Source organism: Salmo salar, chromosome ssa16, assembly GCF_905237065.1.
Source record: "Salmo salar chromosome ssa16, Ssal_v3.1, whole genome shotgun sequence".
Lineage (NCBI taxonomy): Eukaryota > Metazoa > Chordata > Actinopteri > Salmoniformes > Salmonidae > Salmo > Salmo salar.
The window spans coordinates 33,190,132-33,213,509 of NC_059457.1; the positions used below are offsets into that span (position 1 = coordinate 33,190,132).

The 23,378-nt window shown below is 41.7% G+C and overlaps 1 protein-coding gene across 2 annotated transcripts in view; it reads left to right on the forward strand.

The window, feature by feature from the left end:
- The window catches only part of LOC106573702 (cadherin-13-like), a 706,604-nt gene that overhangs the window by 247,648 nt on the left and 435,578 nt on the right, over positions 1-23,378 (forward strand). The window contains exons 4-5 of one of the 2 annotated variants that reach the window (XM_014148993.2): positions 1,754-1,834; positions 10,608-10,721. In XM_014148993.2, coding sequence (XP_014004468.1) covers positions 1,754-1,834; positions 10,608-10,721 — 195 coding nt within the window. The remainder of the gene's footprint in view (positions 1-1,753; positions 1,835-10,607; positions 10,722-23,378) is intronic. The other variant, XM_014148994.2, reaches the window with a different exon arrangement.

Consider the following 23,378-nt stretch of genomic DNA (forward strand, 5'->3'; position numbering starts at 1 on the left):
TTTATCATAAATATTTGATAATATTCCAACCGGACAATAGTGTATTCATTACAGAGGAAAAAGAAGGAACGGCGCGCCTGATTGACTGCGCAGTAAACAACTCATTGGCCTCAGGCAGTCCACTTGTTGAGTCAGCTCTTATTCTCTCCCCAGTAACAGTAGAAGCATGAAACAAGGTTCTAAAGACTGTTGACATCTAGTGGAAGCCTTAGGAAGTGCAAAATGAACCCTAAGTCACTGTATACTGTATAGGCAATCACTTGAAAAACTACAAACTTCAGATTTCCCACTTCCTGGTTGGATTTTTTTCAGGTTTTTGCCTGCCATATGAGTTCTGTTATACTCACAGACATCATTCAAACAGTTTTAGAAACTTCAGAGTGTTTTCTATCCAAATCCACTACTAATATGCATATCCTACCTTCTGAGCCTGAGTAGCAGGCAGTTTACTACGGGCACGCCTTTCATCCGGACGCCAAAATACTGCCCACTACCCTAGAGTGGTTAACACTTTTTTGTGACTACATGATTCCATATGTGTTATTTCATCGTTTTTATGTCTTCACTATTATTCTACAAAGTAGAAAGTAGAACAAATAACGAAAAACCCTTGAATGAGTAGATGTGTCCAAAATGTTGACTAGTAATGTATATCTGTTTTTCTTTTATTTTTAAGATGTCTATTTCCACTTGTCCGGCTGCTTCTGTGACCGAGGTTTTAGTGAAGGGGATGAGTACTGTCCCGTAAAATGCTTTCAAGATTTAGGAGGATGAGTTTTGTGTACAGGCTGGTGGCTGATTCTTGATCTATACCAATTATTCTTTCCGCCGTTTTGATAAAGTGCAGAAGCATGACTTGGGCTTGCGCTCACGTGTTTTCAAACACGAATATCAGACCAAAGAACAGCACACTCAGCAAGACAGATTTATAGAACATTTGTAAGATATGGTGGTCAAAATTGTTCAATTTTCAAGAAATAACTTTTTCTGTTTCAATTTATTTATCTTTTCAAAGGCACAGTCATTGAATTTCAGTTTGTTGTCTATTCCGATTCCCAGGCATTAGTGTGCGGTGAATTGACTGATTCCCCATTGATTTTTGTAGGGGTAGTGGAGTTTTGTTCTTTCTGAAATCAATTTCCATCTCTTTTGTTTTCTTAACGTTTATTTCAAGAAAGTTATCTGCACACCACTGGATACATTTTTTGGTCTGGGTGGAGGAAACCCACAACAGTGGTGTCATCTGTATTTTTAAAGAATTTGTGGGCTGAGTCAGAGGCTTGACAATTGTTTGTGTAGAGTGTGTACAGTGTGTAGAGTATGGGTGAAAGTACACATCCTTGAGGGGCTACTGCATTAACCGTTCAAGATGTAGAAATGGCGGCGTTAAACTTCACTTGTTTCACAAAGAAACTATGAATCCACTTGATCAGTAGAGAGTTGACACCAAAATTCACCAGCTTATCTACCAGTAGGTGGGGTTGGATGGTGTTAAACGCGCTACTGAATTTAATGAATACAATTTTCTCTAGACTATTTGCCTTTTCAAAATGTTCATAGATATTGTTCAGCATAACCAGTAACACATAATCAACACCCCTAGAGGCACGGAAGGCGAATTGGTTTGGATTTAATTGGAATGAGAGACCAGAGAGAATTTGTTTTTGAAAAAAAAATTCAAAACATTTCATAGGTACAGATGTCAAGGCTACAGGGCATAAATCGTTCTTTTCTTTTGGCCTGTTGTTTTTAGGTACTGGGACAATCAGTGACGTCTTCAATTCATCTGGATTTATCCCACTGTCCAGTGACAGCTGGAACAACTTCTGTAAAGGTAATAGGAGCTGGTCTGCGCATGCCTGAACTGCCTTGCTGCTGATGGAGTCTGGACCATATGATTATTGTGGGTTGACACGTTGAAAGTATTGCTTGACGTCCTTCACAGAGATGTGTATATCAACATCTGATATGCTGTCTATACGGTCCAAGTGTACTTTCTGCTGCGATATAAAATCACACGTCAAACCAACAATGAAAACTGTTCAAATCATTTCCAAAAGCAAGGTCTTTTCCGACTGTCATACAATGTCTCTTTGGTTTGTGATGGTTTGTAGCCCTTGCCAGGCTTTTCTACTGTCCTTGTCCTTGAAAAGGTTTTCTAATTTGTCTTTGTATGCTGCCTTGCACTCCTTGATTTTGCTTTTGAGTCGCGTCTGAGTATTTCTTTTCCCTCTTTACTGCCACCTGATTTAAAAACCTTTTTTTTCTGATTGAGGAGCTCTTTTCATTTCCAAGTTACCTACGGTTTATTATTGAGGAAGATCTTGACTTTCTTTTTGGGAATAACGAGATCCTCACAGAAACAGATGTACTCAGAGACAGTATCCGCTGCCTCTTCCAGGTCATCGGCGCTGTCCGTCAGGGTCGCCCAGTCAGTGGACTCAAAACAGTTCCAGAGGATTTCAGTAGCTTCATAGGTGGCCCTTGAGTGTCCCTGGAGTAACATCGTTCAGGGGAATATGTGGGTTGCCTCAGGGTGTAGCAGCAAACCCAATGTGTCAGTGGAGACGTGCAATGTTTCGACCAGGAGGCAGGGCTGTCTTCCCTAATCGTACATGGGTCCCGCTGTCATATTGGATGTGGGACATGATCTCTAGAAACTTCCTGTGTTATGCTACATTACATGACCGAAAGTGTGTGGACACTTGCTCGTCAAACATCTCATTCCAAAATCATGGGCATTAATATGGAGTTGGTCCCCCGTTTGCTGCTATAACAGCCTCCACTCTTCTGGGAAGGCTTTCCACTAGATGTTGGAACAATACTGCGGGGACTTGCTTCCATTCAGCCACAAGAGCATTAGTGAGGTCGGGCACTATGTTGGGTGATTAGGCCTGGCTCGCAGTCAGCGTTCCATTTCATCCCAAAGGTGTTCAATGGGGTTGAGGTCAGTGCTCTGTGCAGGCCAGTCAAGTTCTTCCACACCAATCTCGACAAACCATTTCATGCTGAGACAGGATAGGGCCTTCCCCAAACTGTTGCCACAATGTTGTAAGTACAGAATCGTGTATAATGTAATTGTATGCTGTAGCATCAAGATTTCTCTTCACTGGAACTAAGCGGCCTGGCCCGAACCATGAAAAACAGCCCCAGACCATTATTCCACCTCCACCAAACTTTACAGTTGGCACTATTCATTCGGGCAGGTAGCGTTATCCTGGCATCCACCAAATCCAGATTTGTCCTTCAGACTGCCAGATGGTGAAGCGTGATTCATCACTCTAGAGATCGCGTTCCCACTGCTCCAGTGTCAAATGGTGGTGAGCTTTACACCACTCCAGCCGACGCTTGGCATTGCGCATGGTGATCTTAGGCTTGTGTCTGGCTGCTCGGCCATGGAAAAAAAATTCAATGAGCTCCCGACAAACAGTTCTTGTGCTGACGTTGCGCTGGAGGCAGTTTGGAACTCGGTAGTAACTGTTGCAACCGAGGACAGACAATTTTTATGTGCTTCAGCACTCTGCTGTCCCATTCTGTGAGCTTGTGTGGCCTACCACTTCATGGCTGAGCCGTTGTTGCTCCTAGATGTTTCCACTTCACAATAACAGCACTTACAGTTGACTGAGGCAGCTGATCAATAAAAATAATAAAATAAACTTCATAATAAAGGAATGTGACTGGTCAGTTGTGTGAGTCAGGGGCTGGGCCCCGAGCAAAAAAAGACCAATACAAATTACATTTTTTTTTATTACATTTTTTTATCCAACCACACTAGCCCGCTCTCAATGTTCAAAATACACCAGAGAGCATAATTTAGCCACAGGATCAATAGTTTCTAAAAAAAAATATTTAATTCAAGATTACATTTTATCACAAGCACATAGAGGTATCTGCCAAAATGAAGGAAACACCAACATAAAGTGTATTAAAATTGTATTGCACCACCACGAGCTGCCAGAACAGCTTCAATGCGCCTTGGCATAGATTCTACAAGTGGACCTAAACCATGCCAGGAAATGCACCCCACACCATAACATACATATCCCTTGTTTATTCAAGTGTTTCCTTTATTTTGACAGTTACAATGTGCCTGTATTTGTGAAGGCAGCTGTTTGGGCAGCATGAGTGCCAAATATAGGCTATAGATTTTTTGCATTGTGGCCATAGACATACAATCCATACAAGGTTTTTAAAACCTCTTACCCTGGCAATTTGACTGTTAAACTCATGGGTACACAAGCAATGGATGCCAGTCCTGACCTGAATGAGAACTGCCATCTATGGATTATATTTCTCTGGTTGGTTGCAGCTGTCGGTTTGCCTTTTGCAGATTTCAAAATACAATTGCAGGAAAAACATATAGTTTGGAAAGTAAATGCATACTGCTGAAAAGAGAATACTAATCTGTCTGTAGAACCAATTTGTAGTTAACAGCGGCACTGTTTTTCAAAGTAGCTCATTTTGAGATAGGCTATTGCCACGACGAGCGCATCGGCCATCACCGTCAGTAGCCTATAGCCCTATTTGCACAGGATTAGTTTTACTGGGGGAGATAGGATTATGTAAATATGTACATGAGCACAGAGTCCTGACCGAATCTTCCATGTCTGTCATTTTTACATAGCAGGAGAGTAATAATTCCAGGCAAAGAATCCTACTGTTTTTCGACTAACTCCAAGGTCCTCTGATAATACTAGTCCTGTGTGAATATACATCCCTGTGTTTTGAGAGAATTGTCTGAGCTTGAAAAGTGTTGCTCACGGTTTGAGCATGAAACAATAACTGATTAGATAAATTGATGCTTAAAATGAAGTGCTGTTTATAAACTATATGAAGGGCCTACATGTACAGTGCATTCAGAAAGTATTCAGACCCCTTGACTTTATCCACATTTTGTTATGTTACAGCTTTATTCTAAAATGGATTAAATCATTTTTTCCCTCATCAATCTACACACAATACGCCAAACAGGTTTTTATAAATGTTGGCACATTTATAAAAACAACACAACAGAAATACCTTATTTACATAAGTATTCAGACCCAATCCTATAAGACTTGAAATTGAGCTCTGGTGCATGCTATTTCCATTAATCATCCTTGAGCTGTTTCTGCAACTTGATTGGAGTCCACTTGTGGTAAATTCAATTGATTGGACATGATTTGGAAAGGTACACAGCTGTCTATATAAGGTCCCACAGTTGACAGTGCATGCCAGAGCAAAAACAAAGCCATGAGGTTGAAGGAATTGTCCATAGAGCTCCGAGACAGGATTGTGTCAGTTCACCTTCCAACAGGACAACGGAAGAATGAGAAAAAACTCCCCAAATACAGGTGTTTCAAGCTTGTAGCATCATACCCATGACGACTGAAGGCTGTAATTGGTGCCAAAGGTGATTCAACAAAATACTGAGTAAAGGGTCTGAATACTTTTGACTTCGTGGCTGAGCCGTTGTTGCTCCAAGACGTTTCCACTTCACAATAAAAGCCCTTACAGTTGACCGGGGCAGCACTAAGAGGGCAGAAACAAAGTTTGAACACACCTACTCATTCAAAGGTTTTTCCCTATTTTCACAATTTTCTACATTTTAGAATAATAGTGAAAACATCAAAATTATGAAATAACACATGTACAACCAAAAAAGTGTTAAACAAATCAAAATATACAGTTGAAGTCGGAAGTTTACATACACCTTAGACAATTACATTTAATCTCAGTTTTTCACAATTCCTGACATTTAATCCTAGTAAAAATTCCCTGTCTTAGGTCAGTTAGGATCACTACTTTATTTTAAGAATGTGAAATGTCAGAATAATAGAGAGAATTATTTATTTCAACTTTTATTTCTTTCATCACATTCCCAGTGGGCCAGAAGTTTACATACGCTCAACTAGTATTTGGTAGCATTGCCTTTAAATTGTTTAACTTGGATCAAATATTTTGGGTAACCTTCTACAAGCTTCCCACAATAAGTTGGGGGAATTTTGGCCCATTCCTCCTGACAGAGCTGGTGTAACTGAGTCAGGTTTGTAGGCCTCTTGTAGGCCTCCTTGCTCGCACACGCTTTATCAGTTCTGCCAACAAATGTTCTATGGGATTGAGGTCAGGGCTTTGTGATGGCCACTCCAATACCTTGACTTTGTTCTCCTTAAGCCATTTTGCCACAACTTTGGAAGTATGCTTATGGTCATTGTTCATTTGGAGGACCCATTTGCGACCAAGCTTTAACTTCCTGACTGATGTCTTGAGATGTTGCTTCAATATATCCACATACTTTTCCATTCCTCATGATTCTATTTTGTGAGGTGCACCAGTCCCTCCTGCAGAAAAGCACCCCCACAACATGATGCTGCCACCCCCGAACTTCACGTTTGGGATGGTGTTCTTCGGCTTGCAAGCGTCCCCCTTTTTCCTTGAAACATAACAATGGTCATCATGGCCAAACAGTTATATTTTTGTGTCATCAGACCAGAGGACATTTCTCCAAAAAGTACTATCTTTGTCCCCATGTGCAGTTGCAAACCATAGTTTGGAGCAGTTGCTTCTTCCTTGCTGAGCGGCCTTCAAGGTTATGTCGATATAGGACTCATTTTACCGTGGATACAGATACTTTTGTACCTGTTTCCTCCAGCATCTTCACAAGGTTTATACTTGTATACTAGTGTTTGTACTGATGAACGTGGTATCTTCAGGCATTTGGAAATTGCTCCCAAGGATGAACTAAACTTGTGGAGGTCTACAATTATTTTTCTGAGATCTTGACTGATTTTCCCATGATGTCAAGCAAAGAGTCACTGAGTTTGAAGGTAGGCCTTGAAATACATCCACAGGTACACCTCCAATTGACTCAAATGATGTCAATTAGCCTATCAGAAGCTTCTAAAGCCATGACATAATTTTCTGGAATTGTCCAAGCTGTTTAAAGGCACAGTCAACTTAGTGTATGTAAACTTCTGACCCACTGGAATTGTGATACAGTGAATTATAAGTGAAATAATCTGTCTGTAAACAATTGCTGGAAAAATTACTTATGTCATGCACAAAGTAGAAGTCCTAACTGACTTGCCAAAACTATAGTTTGTTAACCTCTCTGGGATATGTGGGACGCTAGCATCCCACCTCGACAACAGCCAGTGAAATTGCAGGGCGCCAAATTCAAAACAACAGAAATCTAATAATTAAAATTCCTCAAACATACATGTATTATACACCATTTTAAAAATAAACTTCTTGTTAATCCAGCCACAATGTCTGATTTCAAAAAGGCTTTACGGTAAAAGCATACCATACGATTATGTTAGGTCAGCGCCTAGTCACAAAAAAACATACAGCCATTTTCCAGCCAAAGAGAGGAGTCACAAAAAGCAGAAATAGAGATACAATTAATTACTAACCTTTGATGATCTTCATCAGATGGCACTCATAGGACTTCATGTTACACAATATATGTATGTTTTGTTCGATAAAGTTCATATTTATATCCAAAAATCTCAGTTTACTTTGGCGCGTTATGTTCAGTAATGTTTTGCCCACAAAACATCAGGTGATTTTGCAGAGAGCCACATCAATTTACAGAAATACTCATCATAAACTTTGATGAAAGATACAAGTGTTATGCATATGATTATAGATAAACTTCTCCTTAATGTAACCGCTGTGTCAGATTTCAAAAAAGCTTTACGGTGAAATCACACCATGCGATAATCTGAGTACAGCGCTCAGCCAACAAACAAGCCATACAGATACCCGCAATGTTGTGGAGTCAACAAAAAGTCTGAAATAGTGTTAAAAATATTCACTTACCTTTGATGATCTTCATCGGAATGCACTCCCAGGAATCCCAGTTCCACAATAAATGTTTGTTTTGTTCGATAAAGTTAATCTTTATGGCCAAATACCTCATTTTTGTTTGCGCGTTTAGTTCACTATTCCAAATACACAAGGCGCAGGCACTAAGTCCAGACGAAAAGTCAAAAAAGTTCCATTACAGTTTGTAGAAACATGTCAAACGATGTATAGAATCAATCATTAGGATGTTTTTATCATAAATCTTCAATAATATTCCAACTGGACAATTTATTTGTCTTTAGAAATGAAAGGGAACGGAGCTCGTGTCACGGCCGTGCGCGTGACTAACCTAAAGGCTTTCACCTGGGCCATCTGCTTAGAGTGCTCTTATTCGCTACCCTTTCACAATAGAAGCCTGAAACAACTTCTAAAGACTGTTGACATCTAGTGGAAGCCTTAGGAAGTGCAATCTGACCAAATGTACACTATATATTGGATAGGCAATCACTTGAAAAACTACAAACCTCAGATTTCCCACTTCTTGGTTGGATTTTTCTCAAGTTTTCACCTACCATATGAGTTCTGTCATACTCACAGACATCATTCAAACAGTTTTAGAAACTTCAGAGTGTTTTCTATCCATCTACTAATAATATGCATATCTTAGCTTCTGGGCCTGAGTAGCAGACAGTTTACTACGGGCAAGCTTTTCATCCAAACGTGAAATAAAACCTCTTTGGGCTAGGCATGTCTCAAGCGACCCACCTCGACAACATCCGGTGAAATTGCAGAGTGCCAAATTCAAATTACAGAAATCGTAATATTAAACTAATAATATTAAGCTTAAACTTTCAAGTGTCATACATCATTTAAAAGATAAACTTCTTGTTAATCCAGCCGCATTGTCAGATTTCAAAAAGGCTTTACAGTGGAAACACACCATGCGATTATCTAAGGACAGCGCCCCGCATACAAAAGCATTAAAAATATTTTCCAACCAAGCAGATGCTTCGCAAAAGTCAGAAATAGCGATAAAATAAATCAATTACCTTTGAAGATCTTCATCTGGTTGCAATCACAAGGGTCCCTGTTACATAACAAATGGTCCTTTTGTTTGATAAAAAAGGATGTTTATTTGGCGCGCTTCATTCAATAATTCACCGGTTTCCCCTTGTTCAAAATGCATACAAAATGAATCCCAAACGTTACCAATAAACTTGGTTCAAACATGTCAAACAACATTCCTAATCAATTTCAGGTAGCCTATTATGTAAATAAACTATACAATTTAAGATGGAAAATAGTATATTCAATACCGTAGATAAATAACCAAGTGTGTGCCCTCACCGGAGCGCGTCACAATCATTTTCCAACCAAGCTAATAAAATATATCACTTACCTTTTGAAGATCTTCATCTTTTTGCTATCCCAAATGTCCCAGTTACACAATGAATAGTCGTTTTGTTCGATAAAGTCCTTTCTATCCCAAAAATGTCTGTTTATTTGGCACGTTTGATTCAGAAATACACCTGGTACAACTCGCCAAAAACATGCCTACAAAGGAATCTAAAAAGTAACCTGTGAACTTGGTCCAAACATTTCAAACAACATCTCTAATCCAACCTCAGCTACCCTAATATGTAAATAATCGATAAAATTTAAGACGGAATAAACTGTTTCCAATACCGGAGAAAAACAACGAGGAGAGCGTAGTCATTCACGCGCACCAAAATACTAGAGTCCTCCTGAGTGACACTTAGAAAGAATACGACTACATCTTCATTTTTCAAAAAAAAAAAAAATTGAACAATTTCTAAAGACTGTTGACATCTAGTGGAAGCCATAGGAACTGCAATCTGGGTCCTAACAATTCAGCTTTTCCATCGAAAAGCATTGGAAAGTTGAATGACCTCAAAATTATTTTCCTGGATGGATTGTCCTCGGGGTTTCGCCTGCCAAATCAGTTCTGTTATACTCACAGACATTATTTTAACCGTTTTAGAAACTTTAGATTGTTTTCTATCCAATACTACCATGCATATGCATATCCTAGCTTCTGGGACTGAGTAACAGGCAGTTTACTTTGGGCACCTCAGTCATCCAAACTTCCGAATACTGAAGGAATGAAATTCCACAAATTAACTTTTAACAAGGCACACCTGTTAATTGAAATGAATTCCAGGTTACTGCCTCATGAAGCTGGTTGAGAGAATGCCAAGAGTGTACAAAGCTGTCATCAAGGCAAAGGCTGACTACTTTGAAGAATCTCAAATATAAAATATATTTTTATTTGTTTAACACTTTTTTGGTTACTACATGATTCCATATGTGCTATTTCATAGTTTTGAGGTCTTTGCTACTAGTCTACAATGTAGAAAAACCCTGGAATGAATAGGTGTCCAAACTTTTGAGTGTTACAGTATATTTACGGTATAAGTGGATTAAAATGGGGTGACTATGTACACCCAATATGCATGGAAATATCGTCAAATTAAAGCCGACAGTCTGCACTTTAACCTCATAGTCATTGTATAATTTCATTGCTGGAGTATGGAGTCAAAACAACCAAAACTGTATGACTGTCCCAGTCCTTTTGGAAGTGACTGTATATATGCCATTTATCAGACGCTTTTACCCAAAGGGACTTACAAAAGTGAGTTCCTACATCTCCATATGGGTGGCCCCAGCAGGATTTGAACCTATGATCCAGGCATTGCTAGCTCCATGGTCTACCAACTGAGCCACACAGGACCACATAGGTAATGTATAAACTATACAATATGTTGTTTTAATGCCACCCTCCCTCTGTGTGTTCAAAGGAGATCCTTGGCCTTGGACAGATCCAGCCCTACAGATCAAAGAGAGCCCTGTTCGCCCCCCGCATGCATGTCAGTGAGAACATGGAGCCGCCATTCCCGAAAGTCATTGGCACGGTAAGCCTCACGTCTGTCCCTCCTCGGACACCTTCTGATACACTAATAGACAGATTGTGGACTGTTTACCACCATATTTAGTGTTATTCACAATCAAGCAATGTGGATATCCATATTCCAGTGAAAACATGCCTCTCCAATGTGAATAGTGGCAGGGGAATTTAATGCAGGGAAACTCAAATCCATTCTACCTAATCTCTACCAGCATGTTAAATGTCTAACCAGAGGGGAAAAAAAACTCTAGACCAGCTTTGCTCCACAAACAGAGACGCGTACAAAGCTCTCCCTCACCCTCCATTTGGCAAATCTGACCGTAATTCTGTTTTCCTGATTCCTGCTTACAAGCTAAAACTAAAGCAGGAAGCACCAGTGACTCGGTCAATAAGAACGTTGTCAGATGAAGCAGACAGTTTTACTACCACAAACTGGAATATATTCCAGGATTCTTCCGATGGCACCACATCAGTCACTGGCTTCATCAATAAGTGCATGGATGACGTCGTCCCCACAGTGACAGTACGTACATACCCCAACCAGAAGCCATGGATAACAGGCAACATCCGCAGATGAGCTAAAGGGTAGAGCTGAAGGGTAGAGCTGACGCTTTCAAGGAGCGGGACTCTAACCTGGAAGTTTATAACAAATCCCGCTCTACCCTCCGAGGAACCATCAAACAGGCTAAGCGTCAATACAGGAATAAGATTGAATCGTACTACACTGGCTCTGACTCTCGTCGGATGTGGCAGGGCCTGAAAACTATTAGAGACTACAAAGGGAAGCACGGCCACGAGCTTCCCAGTGACACGAACCTACCAGACGAGCTAAATTACTTCTATGCTCACTTCGAGGCAAGTAACACTGAAGCATGCGTGAGAGCACCAGCTGTTCCGGACGACTGTGTTCTCACGCTCTCCGTAGCCGATATGAGTAAGACCTTTAAACAGGTCAACATTCACAAGGCTGCAGGGCCAGATGGATTACCAGGATGTGTACTCCGAGCATGCGCTGACCAACTGGCAAGTGTCTTCATTGACATTTTCAACCAGTCCCTGACTGAGTCTGTAATACCAACATGTTTCAAGCAGACCACCATAGTCCCTGTGCCCAGAACACTAAGGTAACCTCCCTAAAGGACTACTGACCCGTAACACTCATGTCTGTAGCCAATAAGTGCTTTGAAAGGCTGGTCATGTCTCACATCAACACCATTATCCCAGAAAAAAGCATTGTTAGTTAAGGGCTTGTAAGTAAGCATTTCACTGCGTGTGTGACAAATAAAATACGATTTGATTTGAATAACATGAATAATCAGCATTTAAGTAGCATAAACAATTACCCCTCACAAATTAAACTGTGTGTGTTTGAATTGGATATTTTAGTCCTATATTTCTTTCTCAAAACTACCCAATACTTTTTGGATGACAGTCAAAACAAATATATGACTCGATGAATATAACTTGATGTATTCCTTTTTAATAAAAAGGCTATATCCTTGATGTCCTTCTCTGGTTATGTTACCAAGGGTTGATAAAAAACAACATTTAGTCAGTACCATGCTCAAGTGCTTTGATTGATTTTTCGGAATACATTGGTGGCTAGGTCATTTGATCAGAGTTGTTTGGTGTTAATGTGTGCACAAGTAATTCAGCTTAGATGAGATAGATGGAGGGACAATTTTACTGCTGTTCCATTTAGGAACTCAGACGTACAGGTTCAAGCCTACAGACCATCTGTAAAAAAAGGAATAGATTTAATAGTTTATGTGGAACAGCTATTGGACTTCTACAGAGGTTATACCTTCCATAATTGAGTCCTCACAGCCTCATTTGCAGAAGGAACACTAAGACATGAAGCAATGTATTTTCAGGATGTTGAGTGTACAGGTGTGTGTATATCTGTGTAACTTATGTGTGTGTGTTTGTGTCTGTGCGTGTCTGCGAGAGAGAGAGAGAGAGAGAGAGAGAGAGCTTTGCAGATTAGACTAAAGAATCAACCACTTCTCAGAACACCCAGAAAGAGTTTCATCTGAAAATGAAACCTTAAAAGAGTGACATCACAAAGCTGAGCCCTGCACATAATAGATAATTGCACACTGAAGAGTTCTTCTGAAGCTCTGGTCTCTCTATTCCCCCTCTGTCCTGTGGTATCTGGGGAACTTTGGGTCCCTGAGGGGTCTGTGGAGGATTCATAGTATAGCCTTCCTCCCTCCCCCTGTGGCTCTCAGTGGTGGGTAAGCACCAAGGCAAACTGTCATGCCCCCAATGTGAGAGAAAGAGACAGAGAGTGTGAGGGAGATCTACAGTCAGCAGATTAGTTTGGTTTACAGGAGTTCTACAGGTGTATGGACAAACTGTTAAATTAGTTGAAAAGAAAACATACAGCTTGGAATTGTTTTCTTCAGGCATTTACTGATTACATACTGTAGATACAGACACACCATATCCTTCCTTTTCTGTCCGTACAAGATTAATTTCAGTGTTACAAGGATCATGTAATATACTGTATGTCATGCATCAGTGATGTGCCTCCACTGATGGCAGAACGAGACGAGGGTTGACATGCTCGTGGTTTGGAGTAGTCATCGCTCCATAGAGAGATTATGTTACAATCCTTTGAAGAAGCTCAGTAAGACTGTGCTGGGAATGATCCCACTACCAAGCCTTTCTCTATCTCTATCTCTCTCTCTCTCTCTCTCTTTCTCTGCGCTCACCTTCTCCCCATAGTTATGCTATTTTATCTGACGGCAGCTATACATCGGAGAGCAGGCACTGTTTATTTTCAAAATGGATACAGCTTCTCCTCCTTATCCTCCTCACCACCATCATGGTAGCCATTGATTTCTCATGTGTTGCCCCTATGAGGGAGAGCCTGGTAAAGGAAATGGATTTGATATGGGGTCTATCCTATGTTCTCCCTCTGGCGTTCCAGGACTACTGCAGCTATTTCATATCAGGAGAACCTGAATAGCATATGCTCATAGTATTGTTCCTGTATTGTGCAAGGAACATTCATTAATATCTTATATTCTGAGAACATGGCAACCATGTTCTGTGTGTGTTTGGTGGGACGTTGATGGAATATTCTCCTCACCCTCAGAAAACTGGACACATGAATGTTCCTGCAACGTCCCATGAAACTTGACTAAAACATTGATATTGTATATTCTGAGAACATGGTAACCGCGTTCTGGGTATGGTCTGTTTGACCTTAAGGGAACGTTCTCCTAACTCCAGCATGCTGACCACACCGTTTGCATGGCGTGCTCGAGCGTTGCAAAATAAATGTACACATACATATTATTCAATCATTGCACCCACACTGCTCGAGCGCCTCAGGGAGCGTCTGCGTGGCCAGGCACTAAAATAGAAATAGGTTCTATTTGTGATGTTCAACGCGCTGCAAGTCCAGCCTCTCCCATCTCCTGATTGGTTTTTAGGAGCATATACCCACGTGTTATCTCATCACTGGTGAATAGGAGCATATACGTACCCACGTGGTTGATTGAAATATGAGCTTATGTCCACACTCCAGTCGGTTGTAGTAATGCACCGTAAAGTTGGTTGCCAACCGCCATATAAAGTCCAAAGAAGTAAAAAAGCATCCTGAGGAAGGGGGAGAAACGATGAGAAAGGAATTTGGTTTACCGTTTTATCTGTGGATTATCAAAGTAGAGGACCTTGTGCATTTCAGCTAAAATAACAACCCAATGTTTATATCCCAGGACATATTAGCTAGCAACAGCAAGCTAGTTAGCTAAATTTCCATAAATGTTTAATGCTTTTCGACCTGTCCCCAAATTAATATAATTGGTTCAGAGTTTGTTTTGATATTTCAACCTGTGTGCCCTGATCGTGTCTAGTGTGCGGGTACAAAATCAATATGCATGTGATGGCGCACGCGCGCGTCTGGTTTGGTCAGCATGTAATGCCAAAACATGTTAAAAAGGTTTTTGCTAACATAGACTAGATAGAATATTCCCCTGACTAACAGGAAACTGGTCACTCAAACGTTAGGGGAACATTATGGGTAACATTACAAAAACTTTCTCTATCCTTAGAATTGTTAGCTGGGCCCAATTTTTTTCTTAATCACTAGCTTGGGCTCTCACTCTTTTTTTCACTTTCCCCTCTCTTGCTCTCTCTCTTTTTCTCACTTTTAATCACTCATAATGCCACTTATACTCTTTAACTCAGTAGACTTTCCCAGCCACCTCTAAGCTTCTGAAACTCTGTTGATCCTCTCCCACCTCCAGCTCCAAGTGCATTTCCAACAGCTACACTACTTGGCCATTGAGAGAAAACATGACAGCTTACATACACGAGCCATATAGCAATGTGACACAGCTCTGACAGATGGCAGCATTTGTGCAAAACTGAAAGCGAGAACCACCGCATTTAACCATGGCATGGTACTGGCAATATGGCCGATTACAAACAGTGTAGTTATGCCTTCCGTAAGGCAATCAAATAGGCAAAACGTCAGTATAGAGACAAAGTGGAGTTGCAATTCAAAGGTTCAGACATGAGATGTATGTGGCAGGGTCTACAGACAATCACGAACTACAAAGGGAAAACCAGGCACATCGCGGATACCGTTGTCTTGATTCCGGACAGCTAAACAGCTTCTCCACCTGCTTTGAGGATAACAAAGTGCCACCGACGCGGCCCGCTACCAAGGACTGTGGGCTCTCCTTCTCCGTGGCCGATGTGTGTAAGACATTTAAGCGTGTTAACCCTCGTAAGGCTGCCGGCCCAGACAGCATCCACAGCCGCGTCCTCAGAGCATGCGCAGACCAGCTGGCTGGTGTGTTTACGGACATATTCAATCTCTCCCTATCCCAGTCTGCGGTCACCACTTGCTTTAAGAACAAACTGTATGTCATGTATCAGTCATGCATCAAACTATAGTTTTGGCAAGTCGGTTAGGACATCTACTTTGAGCATGACAGAAGTAATTTTTCCAGCAATTGTTTACAGACAGATTATTTCACATATAACTCACTGTATCACAATTCCAGTGGGTCAGAAGTTTACATACACTAAGTTGACTGTGTCTGTAAGCAGCTTGGACAATTCCAGAAAATGATTTCATGGCTTTAGAAGCTTCTGATAGGCTAATTGACATCATTTGAGTCAATTGGAGGTGTACCTGTGGATGTATTTCAAGGCCTACCTTCAAACTCAGTGACTCTTTGCTTAACATCATGGGAAAATCAAAAGAAATCAGCCAAGACCTCAGAAAAAAATTGTAGACCTCCACAAGTCTGGTTCATCCTTGGAAGCAATTTCCAAATGCCTGAATGTACCACGTTCATCTGTACAAACAATAGTACACCAGTATAAACACCATGGGACCACGCAGCCGTCATACCACTCAGGAAGGAGACGCGTTCTGTCTCCTAGAGATGAACGTACTTTGGTGCAAAAGTGCAAATCAATCCCAGAACAACAGCAAAGGATCTTGTGAAGATGCTGGAGGAAACAGGTACAAAAGTATCTATATCCACAGTAAAATGAGTCCTATATCGATATAACCTGAAAGGCCGCTCAGCAAGGAAGAATCCACTGCTCCAAAACCGCCATAAAAAAGCCAGACTACGGTTTGCAACTGCACATGGGGACAAAGATTGTACTTTTTGGAGAAATGTCCTCTGGTCTGATAAAACAAAAATAGAACTGTTTATGCCATAATGACCATCATCATGTTTGGAGGAAAAAGGGGGAGGCTTGCAAGCCGAAGAACACAATCCCAAATGTGAAGCATGGGGGTGGCAGCATCATGTTGTGGGGGTGCTTTTCTGCAGGAGGGACTGGTGCACTTCACAAAATAGATGGCATCATGAGGGAGGAAAAGTATGTGAATTTATTGAAGCAACATCTCAAGGCATCAGTCAGGAAGTTAAAGCTTGGTCGCAAATGGGTCTTCCAAATGGACAATGACCCCAAGCGTACTTCCAAAGTTGTGGCAAAATGGCTTAAGGACAACAAAGTCAAGGTATAGGAGTGGCCATCACAAAGCCCTGACCTTAATCCTATAGAAAATGTGTGCAGAACTGAAAAAGTGTGTGCGAGCAAGGAAGCCTACAAACCTGACTCAGTTACACCAGCTTTGTCAGGAGGAATGGACCAAAATTCACCCAACTTATTGTGGGAAGCTTGTGGAAGGCTACCCGAAACGTTGGACCCAAGTTAAACAATTTATAGGCAATGCTACCAAATACTAATTGAGTGTATGTAAACTTCTGACCCACTGGGAATGTGATGAAAGATATAAAAGCTGAAAGAAATAATTTTCTCTACTATTATTCTGACATTTCACATTCTTAAAATAAAGTGGTGATCCTAACTGACCCAAGACAGAGAATTTGTACTAGGTTTAGATGTCAGGAATTGTGATGTTAAATGTATTAAATGTATTTGGCTAAGGTGTATGTAAACTTCTGACTTCAGCTGTATATTAGAATGCTGTTCATTGACTATAGCTCAGCATTCAACACCATAGTACCCTCCAAGCACGGGACCCTGGGTCTGAACCCCGCCCTGTACAACTGAGTCCTGGATTTCCTGACGCCCAGGAGGGGAAGGTCGGAAACAATACCTCCACTTTGCTGATCCTCAACACATGGGCCCCACAAAGGTCCGTGCTCAGCCCTCTCCTGTACTCCCATGCATGCCTCCAACTCAATCATCAAGTTTGCAGATGACACAACAGTATTAGACCTGATTACCAACAATGACGAGACTGCCTAGAGAGAAGGTGAGGGCCCTGGGAGTATGGTGCCAGGAAAATAACCTCTCACTTAATGTCGACAAAACAAAGGAGCTGATCGTGGACTTCAGGAAACAGCAGAGGGAGCACGCTCCTATCCAAATTGATAGGACCACAGTGGAAAGCTTCAAGCTCCTCGGCATACACATCACTGACAAACTGAAATGGTCCACCCACACAGACAGTGTGGAGAAGAAGATGCAACAGCACCTCTTCAACCTCAGGAGGCTGAAGAAATTTGGTTTGGCACCTAAATCCCTCACAAAACTTTTACAGATGCACAATTGAGAGCATCCTGTCAGGCTGTATCACCGCCTGGTACGGCAACTGCACCGCCCGCAACCATAGGGCTCTCCAGAGGGTGATGCGTCTGCCCAATACATCACCGGGGACAAACTATCTGCCCTCCAGGACACCTGCAGCACCCGATGTCACAGGAAGGCCAAGAAGATCATTAAGGACAACAATCACCCAAGCATCTACCTGTTCACCCCACTATCATCCAGAAGGCAGGCAGGTGCATCAAAGCTGGGACCGAGAGACTGAAAAATAGCTTCTATCTCAAGGCCATCAGACTGTTAAATAGCCCTGCACCTTCGAGGCTGCTACCCCATATACATAGACTTGAATATACTGGCCACTTTAATAATGGAACACTAGTCAATTTAATAATGTTTGCATATTTTTGCTTTACTCTTCTCATATGTATATACTGTATTCTATTCTACTGTATTTTAGTCTATGCCATGCTGACATTGCTCATCCTAATATTTATATATTCCTTAATTCCATTCTTTACTTTTAGGTTGTGTGTATTGTTGTGAATTGTTAGATATTACTGCACTGTTGGAGCTACAAAAGAAACATATGCATTTCGCTACACCCGCAATGACATCTGCTAAACATGTGTATGTATTGTATTTTATTTTATTTGATTTAGCTACCATGACAAAGTCCAAAGCTGGCGGGAGTACCGTTGAGGACAGTGGTGTCTCTCTATCACCGGTGAAGGATCTTTTAAACAAACAAAAAGAGTTCTACAAGCAGTTGTTACAACAACAAGAAAATAGCTTCAAGTGTTTTGTCCAGATACTGGTGGACTGAACTAATAAAAGAATGCATGACCTGACCAGTGAGGTCCAGGACTTGAAAAACAGTTTGCAGTTCTCCCAGGTTCAGCTCGATGAGTTGAAAAAGAAGAATGACAGCAATCTGTATGTTATTGAGAGAGGACATCAGTTTTGTGTGTGAATCCATGATAACAGTGACGGTTAATTCAGACTATCTCGAGGGACAATCAAGGTGGAATAATGTGCTGTGGACGGAATTGCAGAATCTCCACATGAGACCTGGATGGAGTCTGAGTGAAATGATCTCTCAGAAATTGAAGATGGACCACATGAATATTGAGGTGCAGCGTGCCCACAGGACTGGAAAACCCACCACCGACCCAGGTGACAGGCCCAGGCCGATAGTGGTCAAGTTCCTGAGGTTCAAGGACAAGGAAGCTGTTCTGGAAAGAACCAAGAACTTGAGAGGAAGGTATATCTTCCTCAAAAAGGACTACCTTAAAGCTGTGCGCCAGAAGATGAAAGAACTTATCCCAGCCGTGACAGCTTCTAGAGCGCATGGGGACATTGCTTACATCTGCTATTTTTAAAAAAAATTATCAGTTAAGTCAGCTAGTCAGTTAAGAACACATTCTTATTTTCAATTATGGCCTAGGAACAGTGGGTTAACTGCCTTGTTCAGGGGCAGAACGACAGATTTTTTTTTACCTTGTCAGCTCAGGGATTTGATCTTGCACCCTTTCGGTTGCAAGTCCATTTTTTCTCTTGCTTTGTTTGCTCTTTTCCATATTATGTCTATCTCTGATAAGCTACCCAGGAAAGGGCTGAAAATAGCCCATATTAATATATGTAGCCTTAGAAATAAGGTTCATGAAATCAATAACTTGCTAACATCCGATAACATTCATATATAAGCCATTTGTGAGATTCACTTCGATCATTCATTTGATGATACAGCAGTAGAAGTACAAAGATACAACATCTGTAGAAGAGACAGAAATGCTTATGGGGGAGGTGTTGCTGTATATACTCAGAGCCAAATCCCTGTAATGCTTAGAGAAGATTAGTGTTATTGAAGTGTTGTGGTTGTAGGTTCACTTGGCACATCTAAAGCCTTTTCTTTAGGGGAGTATTTAAATTTGTTGATGGTGTATGTAAACAGAGAGGTCTACTTTCTTGGGGACCTGAATAGTGACTGGTTTTCATCAAAGCTGTACGCTCAAGAGGAAGCTTCTCACTGTAACCAGTGCCTGTAATCATGTTCAGGTTATTAATAAACCTACCAGGTTGTTTACAAACACTACAGGAACAAGATCATCCACATTGGGGCGGCAGGGTAGCCTAGCGGTTAGAGCGTTGGGCTAGTAACCGAAAGGTTGCAAATTCGAATCCACGAGCTGGCAAGGTACAAATCTGTCTTTCTGGTCCTGAACAAGGCAGTTAACCCACTTGTTCCTAGGCCGTCATTGAAAATAAGAATTTGTTCTTCACTGACATGCCTAGTTAAATAAAGGTAAAAAAAATTAACTTTATCGATCACATTTTTACTAACACTTTACAAATTTGTTCTAAAGCTATATCCGTACCTATTGGATGCAGTGATCACAATATAGTGGCTATAACCAGGAAAGTTCCAAAAGCTGGGCTTAAAATATTGTATAAGAGATCATACAAAATATTTTGCTGTGACTTATGTGGATGATGTTAAAAATATTTGTTGGTCTGATTAAGAAGGTGTCACGACTTCCTCCGAAGTCGGTCCCTCTCCTTGTTCGGGCGACGTTCGGCGGTCGACGTCACCGGTCTTCTAGCCATCGCCGATCCACCTTTCATTTCCCATTTGTTTTGTCTTGTTTTCTCACACACCTGGTTTCAATTCCATCAATTACATGTTGTGTATTTAACCCTTTGTTCCCCCCATGTCCTTGTCCGGTATTGTTTGCTGTAAGTGCTTGTGCACGTTATGTCTGGTGTGCGTCGGTTTATGGACCCATTTATTGATTGTTCTGTTTTCCGGTGGGTTTTTATTATTAAACTGCACTGTTGGAAACACAGTTTTTGCTCTCCTGCGTCTGACTTCTCTGCCGCCAGTACGCACCCCTTACATAAGGAGCATCCAGACGCTGCACTTTATTAATTTATGAAATTGCTTCTTCCAATTATTGAACAACATGCACCTGTTAAGAAACTGACTGTTAGAACTGTTAAGTTTCATGGATTAATGAGGAATTAAAAAACTGTATGGTTGAAAGAGATGGAGCAAAAGGAGTGGCTAATAAGTCTGGCTACACATCTGACTGTTTGACTTACTGCAAATTGAGAAATTATGTGACTATACTCAACAAAAAGAATAAGAAACTATTATGAAGCCAAGATCAATGATATAATGAATGATGGAAAAAAACTTGAGTACTTTAAATTAAATTCTGGGCAGAAAGACGGGTCTCCCACTCCTCTATCTATTCTGGTTAGAGCCAGTTTGCGCTGTTCTGTGAAGGGAGTAGTACACAGCGTTGTACCAGATCTTCAGTTTCTTTGCAATTTCTCGCATGGAATAACCTTCGTTTCACAGAACAACAATAGACTGACGGGTTTCAGAAGAAAGTCCTTTGTTTCTGGCCATTTTGAGCCTGTAATCGAACCCACAAATGCTGATTCTCCAGATACTCAACTCGTCTAAAGATGGCCAGTTTTATTGCAGTTTTCTTTTTTGTGTTATGGCTTTTCAACCTCTGCCATATCGTGGATTCAGAGCTATCTATCTAATAGAACTCAAAGGGTCTTATTTAATTGAAGATTCTTTAATGGCAAACATGTAAAGTGTGGTGTACCGCACGGCAGCTCTATAGGCCCTCTTTTCTAATTTTACCAATGACCTGCCACTCGCATTAAACTAATCATGTGTGTTCATTTATGCTGATGATTCATCAATATATGCATTAGCAACCACAGCTAATGAAGTCACTGAATTCCTTAACAAAGAGTTGCAGCCTGTTTTGGAATGGGTTGCCAGTAATAAACTGGTCCTGAACATCTCTAAAACTAAGAGCAGTGTATTTGGTACAAATCATTCCCTAAGTTCTAGACCTCAGCTGAATCTGATACTGAATGGTGTGGCTGTTCAACAAGTTGAGGAGACTAAATTACAAGGCATTACCTTAGATTGTAAACTGTCATGGTCAAAACATACATTCAAAAGTTGTAAAGATGGGGAGAGGTCTGTCTGTAATAAATAGATGCAAGACCTGCAGGCTCTAGTTTTGTCTTATCTTGATTATTGTCCAGTCGTGTGGTCGAGGGCTGCAAGGAATGACCTAGTTAAGCTGCAGCTGGCCCAGAACAGAGCGGCACATCTTGCTCTTTATTGTAATCATAGGGCTGATATAAAAACACTGCTCAAAAAAATAAAGGGAACACTTAAACAACACAATGTAACTCCAAGTCAATCACACTTCTGTGAAATCAAACTCTCCACTTAGGAAGCAACACTGATTGACAATAAATTTCACATGCTGTTGTGCAAATGGAATAGACAACAGGTGGAAATTATAGGCAATTAGCAAGACACCCCCAATAAAGGAGTGGTTCTGCAGGTGATGACCACAGACCACTTCTCAGTTCCTATGCTTCCTGGCTGATGTTTTGGTCAGTTTTGAATGCTGGCAGTGCTTTCACTCTAGTGGTAGCATGAGACGGAGTCTACAACCCACACAAGTGGCTCAGGTAGTGCAGCTCATCCAGGATGGCACATCAATGCGAGCTGTGGCAAGAAGGTTGCTGTGTCTGTCAGCGTAGTGTCCAGAGCATTGAGGCGCTACCAGGAGACAGGCCAGTACATCAGTAGACGTGGAGGAGGCCATAGGAGGGCAACAATCCAGCAGCAGGACCGCTACCTCCGCCTTTGTGCAAGGAGGAGCAGGAGGAGCACTGCCAGAGCCCTGCAAAATGACCTCCAGCAGGCCACAAATGTGCATGTGTCTGCTCAAACGGTCAGAAACAGACTCCATGAGGGTGGTATGAGGGCCCGACGTCCACAGGTGGGGGTTGTGCTTACAGCCCAACACCGTGCAGGACGTTTGGCATTTACCAGAGAACACCAAGATTGGCAAATTTGCCACTGGCGTCCTGTGCTCTTCACAGATGAAAGCAGGTTCACACTGAGCACAAGTGACAGAGTCTGGAGACGCTGTGGAGAACGTTCTGCTGCCTGCAACATCCTCCAGCATGACCGGTTTGGCGGTGGGTCAGTCATGGTGTGGGGTGTCATTTCTTTGGGGGGCCGCACAGCCCTCCATGTGCTCGCCAGAGGTAGCCTGACTGCCATTAGGTACCGAGATGAGATCCTCAGACCCCTTGTGAGACCATATGCTGGTGCGTTTGGCCCTGGGTTCCTCCTAATGCAAGACAATGCTAGACCTCATGTGGCTGGAGTGTGTCAGCAGGTCCTGCAAGAGGAAGGCATTGATGCTATGGACTGGCCCGCCCGTTCCCCAGACCTGAATCCAATTGAGCACATCTGGGACATCATGTCTCGCTCCATCCACCAACGCCATGTTGCACCACAGACTGTCCAGGAGTTGGCGGATGCTTTAGTCCGGGTCTGGGAGGAGATCCCTAGGGAGACCATCCGCCACCTCATCAGGAGCATGCCCAGGCGTTGTAGGGAGGTCATACAGGCATGTGGAGGCCACACACACTACTGAGCCTCATTTTGACTTGTTTTAAGGACATTACATCAAAGTTGGATCAGCCTGTAGTGTGGTTTTCCACTTTAATTTTGAGTGTGACTCCAAATCCAGACCTCCATGTAGGTCGATAA